Source organism: Cebidichthys violaceus, unplaced genomic scaffold (assembly GCF_023349555.1).
Source record: "Cebidichthys violaceus isolate CVI_PGR_0920_01 unplaced genomic scaffold, fCebVio1.0.p SCAF_4, whole genome shotgun sequence".
NCBI lineage: Eukaryota > Metazoa > Chordata > Actinopteri > Perciformes > Stichaeidae > Cebidichthys > Cebidichthys violaceus.
Genome location: NW_027176594.1, coordinates 10,604,438 through 10,610,016, shown reverse-complemented (window position 1 = coordinate 10,610,016; position 5,579 = coordinate 10,604,438). Strand labels below are relative to the sequence as shown.

The 5,579-nt window shown below is 40.3% G+C and overlaps 1 protein-coding gene across 2 annotated transcripts in view; it reads left to right on the top strand.

Moving 5' to 3' along the window:
• Positions 1–5,195, top strand: part of LOC137885167 (C-type lectin domain family 6 member A-like) — a 5,398-nt gene extending 203 nt beyond the window's left edge. Inside the window, exons 1-6 of one of the 2 annotated variants that reach the window (XM_068727324.1) lie at positions 1–100; positions 1,117–1,168; positions 2,527–2,681; positions 2,906–3,009; positions 3,188–3,315; positions 4,401–5,195. The exon at positions 1–100 is cut by the window's left edge and continues 203 nt beyond it. In XM_068727324.1, coding sequence (XP_068583425.1) covers positions 32–100; positions 1,117–1,168; positions 2,527–2,681; positions 2,906–3,009; positions 3,188–3,194 — 387 coding nt within the window. In that variant the 5' untranslated portion in view covers positions 1–31 and the 3' untranslated portion in view covers positions 3,195–3,315; positions 4,401–5,195. The remainder of the gene's footprint in view (positions 101–1,116; positions 1,169–2,526; positions 2,682–2,905; positions 3,010–3,187; positions 3,316–4,400) is intronic. The other variant, XM_068727323.1, reaches the window with a different exon arrangement.
• The last annotated feature ends 384 nt before the right edge of the window (positions 5,196–5,579 follow it).

Genomic DNA, 5,579 nt, shown 5'->3' with positions numbered 1-5,579 from the left:
CATTCTAGTGAGGCTCCAATCAACTTTGAAGATGGTAAGTATCAGCCTTTCCCCAAACCTGAAACTGAGAATGCTGCTACAGAGAAGAATCCAAAACCAAGTAAGTAATCAGGGACATGTATGTATGTATGTATATATACATATATATGTATATGTATATATATATATATATATATATATATATATATAAATGTGTGTATATATATATATGAAAAATGTAATGTATTTACCTGAGAAAAAAACCCATTTGCCCTCTTTTTCTGAATTAATGTGAAAAATTTGATTATCTCAGAACTATGTTTTTCTGAATCAACAAGATACCTCAATATCTTAAGAGAGGAAGCAAACTTCTCCTGTCACTTTCTGGTTTTATTTTGGTGTGGGTTTGAGACATCGGGAGATACTGTCTGAAATGTTAAGTAATATAGATGGTATTGTTATTAGTTTGTCAACTTTGTGCAGGACCTCAGGACTTTGTTGTTCTTATATACAGTCTGTGGTTCTGATCTGCTGGACATTAGGTTGTTTCTCCAGAATCAGTTGAAACAACTTGGCCTGCTTCACAGATAGAAGATGATGCATCAGAAATGCATTCAGACTGAATGAGGTGACTCGAGAGAAACTCAGTAGCACGTCATTCTTCATTAGTTTCTCAATGCTGGATTCAACTAATCAGAGCGGAGAGGTTTGCTTCCATGAAATCGAGCTCTCAAGGAAATGAGAGCAGGTTTTTGAGGTATCGCGTTAATTCTGAAAATAAAACAATTTTTTTCATGAAAATATATGATTTAAATATTTAAATATGATTTAAGTGCTGTTGTGTTTTATTGGTAAAATATAGTTACATAGTTAATAAAATAAGAATATTTTTATCAGGAATATTTAAGTGGATTCATAAAGTTAATATTAAGTATTGTATTCTTTGATTGATTAATACTACCAGAATTGAGCTAAGAAATTGTTTTCTTTGTGTGTGTGTGTGTGTGTGTGTGTGTGTGTGTGTGTGTGTGTGTGTGTGTGTGCGCGTGTGCGTGCGTGCATGTGTGCGTGCGTGCGTGTTGTTCAGAACTAAAACATCTGGTTCTGCTGAGCTTTGGTCTGCTGTGTGTTCTCCAGGGGATTCTCAACATCTCTCTGAGACTGGCTCTGAGTGAGCTCACTGATAAAGGTAGGTACAGACACCTGACTGCAGCTCTCTGCAGCCCTCAAGCTTCTTTTAGGTCACTGTTCTGGTTCCACAGCCTCTCACCGGGTTCTTCGGGTTCACACCAAACAGCAGACAGACACACTTAGGGAGCTGGTGAACATAGTGGAGCATTTAGCAGCTAAAGAGACTTGAGAGAGTTGAGAATATTGGACTTGCATTAATCAGGTGGACACAAAGACCGTTCCTCATGAATCATCATGTTGCTCTGCGACTGTTAATGTATAAATAGACATTTTGTAAACTGTTTGCCAACAAAATGACCATTACAACTACAAGGTGATTTAAGTTGTGATTGCCAAAGTGACCAAAAACAAAACCAATCCATTGATACAGCTTTAGGATGTTTGATTAATGTACAATATATATATATAGGTGTTCATACTGCTAGAGACAATATATTATAGCAGTAGTAGTTCTTACTGCATTGTATGGAGTACTTCATGAAATCTGTATATAGATTAATGATAGTTCATTTTTTTTTCATCCCTTCTTCAATATGTACTGTCCACCTCCATTAGCAAGTCCACCAGTTTAATTTGATCTGTCCACTGATGGGCTATATATTGTTTCATATTGTCCACACTGACAGGAACAACATTCTGTGTGAAGCACTGAACACTGAAATGTCGAAAGATAAAAGTCAGTTCACCCAAATGAAAAAGAAACAAAGAAACAGATTGTCCTCATTTGTCTCTTGTGATATGTTGCCATGCAGGATTGGATAGTTTCATCGGTTCAAGTTCTGAGATTTCTGCCTCCACAGCAATACAAAGCAAGGTCAAGGGAGTTTAGTTTGCGGTGCTCGCTGCATCAGGCACTTCTGCTTACTCCAATGTAAACCCATCCACATCATTAGATGGTCAGAGACACTGACGTAGTCCAGGAAGTCCTCTCAGGGAAGAAGTGGGTGGATGGGTCAAACAATCACAGACTTTCATCCAAGAGACCTGTATTCCAACCAAAGCAACTCATTAGCCTTAGTTTCATTACATAACTTCTGTACTTAACTAACGGCAGTTATGTAACAAACGTGGTGATCTTTTCCTAAACCTAACCAAGTGGTTTTGAGTCTAAACCAAGTAAACCTGAAAAGTAAGGAAACCTACGTTGGAAGTGTATTTTGAAAAGACACCATGGCTCTTTATTTATACGCCGTCCCTGACACGTCAGTAACTGGTGCTAGAGGGGAACCTAGAGCGGACCAAGCATTGTGAGAAGGCATTGTGTTTAGCAGCATGCTGCTCTTTGTTGCATCATGAGACTGTTCTGTCCTCTGTGGTCTGTGTTGTGACGTGTTATGTCTGTGTTGCTGTGATGAGGTGAGGCAGAGGAAGACAGGTGTCCACAGGGCTGGCTGATGTTCGGCTCCAGTTGTTACTACATTTCCTCACAGAGGAGGAGCTGGGACGGCAGCCGCCAGGACTGTGTGCAGAGAGATGCTGACCTGGTCATCATCAACAGCAAACAGGAACAGGTACCTTCATGTTCATTTGTAGCTTCCTGATTTGCTTCTTCTTCTTTTTCTTAAGTGTATCTGTAAAGAAATAGCCTGGGTGAATGTCATCTTGTTTGCTCATTATTAAACTGAATGTCATTGCTACAAATGCTCTGTGGGATGATCCAGAAACTCAGATATCTAAATCAGCAGTGTGTGATTCTGTAGTTCCTTTGTGTTTTGAGCCGTTTGCTTTCTGACAGGCCTTCCTCACTGGATTCACCATGTCAGCGTGGGTTGGTATGACTGACAGGGAGGAGGAAGGGACTTGGATCTGGGTGGATGGAACACCAGTGAAAAGAGACGGGTGAGATACTGATTGACATACATGGGGAACTGTGCTGCAGGAAGTGACACCCTTTGTTATGATTCATACAGATGAAGAATGCATGTCATTACATGGGCAGTGCTTTAGACTTCTGTTTAGGGAATGATGTTTCACTTTTATATTGTGTTCTTTGCTGAACTTCTCACCTTTGCTGCAGTATATGAAGCGTGTCAGCAAACTGTGACATCACTCTCCACACTCATCAATTACGCTGGTTAGAGATGCAACACACTTTCAACCAAAGCAACACATTCTCACTCCCAACTCGTCAAATACTGATGCTTGGTGAGTGCTCCTAAGCTTGAGACTATGTCTTTACTTTGCTTTCTACCTCAGTTGCCCTGACCGTCTAACAATGAGACTGATGGGTTTACATTAAAGTTAGTTGAAAACCTGGTGCATTAGATATATAAAATCTGTTGTTCATACCAGGCTTGTTGTCACAGATTGTGTTCAAGAATTATGATTTTGATAGTCCAACTTATGAATTTCAAATACTAATGAGAAATTACAAATAAATGTACCTTAGATACCTGCAGGGGTCGAGACAGGCCCTTTATGGACAGAGGATTTGGGAGAAATCTTTACGTCGTCTCACAGCTGGTTTTTGCAGGGAATGGGCCTACTTTGCATGATAACTACACCATTGGTACCAACAGGGGCGTTGCACAGTAATGAGTAACAGTACTCAGTCTGACAGTAATCTCACATGCAGCTATTCTGTGCCATTGATCCAGAATCTGTACAAGCTACATGTAACGAAGGACTTTCTCCTCTCTTCGTCGTTCGGCTCTCTCTGCTCCCTCAGCCCATCTATCCTCCTCTCACTCCTCGGAGCTGCCATCCTCTCTAACCACCAGCACCCAGTCCTGCTCTCCTCACATCACCCCACTTACACACCTGTTGCATTTACCTCGTCGGCAGAGCTGGCAACAGGTGAGAGTCTGAGAGCATCTGGTGGATGGTCAGAGGATGGCAGGTCAGGGACGGAGAGCCAGGCCAGGCAAAACAACAAAGAGACTAGAAAGTCCTTATGACACTACACTTTTAGATGTTGTAAGAAACCATATGGTAACGTTCCTCTTTTTGAACACTGTTTTACAACAGCTACTTGTGGTGACACATGAGATGAGAACAGGGGCACAGTTTTTAGTTTGGTGACGCAAGAGCAAATCTAGTTTGTCCTGAAAGCAAAAATGCACCGCGCTGAAAGCAATAAATACATCTTTAGAAAAATGAAGATGATGAAGAAAAAAAAGCTTCTGTCAGGAATCACGCACCTTCTTCCATGGAGACCTTACATGATTAGCTAAAAGAAATATTAGAAAACATGTGCCATCTCATGAGCTGAACAGACTGTCTGTCTGCAGGTTGCACTGGGCCCGCGGGCAGCCTGATGACTCGCTTGGAGGAGAAGACTGTGGTGACCTTCGCACAATGATTGATTTCATTGGCTTAAACGACTTCAACTGTAGTACCAGAGTCCAGTGGATCTGTGAGCAAATGTTAGGGTAGCTTTAACAGAAGTGTGTACTCTGCCGTCACCTTCCTCTGCTGTAACTAGTCCTGTTTGTGTTTGTTCTTGATGTAAACAATAAAACTGAATGTCAGAACCACAGAGGGACCAGCAGGAATGCTTTGTTGAGCAGCAATAATAAATATAATATTAATCACACAGGAGAAGTTTTAGTCGGTTTTAATCTGCAACCTCGCCACTATATGCTGTGACTGAGTTGTGATAGATTACATTACAGTCACTTAGCAGACGCTTTTGTCCAAAGCGACTTACAATTCAGTTCTATCTACACATCGTAGACGCAGCTACGGGAGCAGTTTTGGGGTTAAGTGTCTTGCTCAAGGACACATTGACATGAGACTAGCAGAGCAGGAGCTGGGAATCGAACCACCAACCCTCCGATTGAAAGGCAGCCCTGCTCGCCACTCTCCACTCTCCCCTAGATCCCATAGATCTGCTGTGCATAAGGTGAAAAGTCTGTAGCTGTTTATGTGTTTGTGTATTTGTGTGCACTTGTTTTGTAATCACTTTACCACACAATAAGAAAATAATAATAATAGTTATATGGCATATGTCATCAAACATTTAGGCTTAAGCTGCACAAGTCTTAAATTAAATTACTGAAATAGAATGATAATATCAACAAATAATTCTATCACACCACTCATAAGTTATTGTATATTGAATGTGAGTATGATAATAAACTACTTGGTAAATAATTATTTTCCATTCAATCCTTCATACGTTTGCCAGTATGGCCGTGAAGTTGGTACTAAATGTCATTCTAAGTGGTTTTAAAAAGTCTTAAATTTCCCTGGATAGAGGAAGATTATTTTATTTCTTCTTTCAAAAGTTAATCAGTCGTGCTCAATGTCAAGGAAACATTTTCTGGCACACCATCTTGGCTTATTTGTACAGATTTACCTGATCCTAAAATTTCTTTTGTCAAAAGTCTAATGACTGAGAGCAGCCATGTTAAATTTTTTAATGTTTTCACATGTGACATATACATAGATATGACTTGTATGTTCGA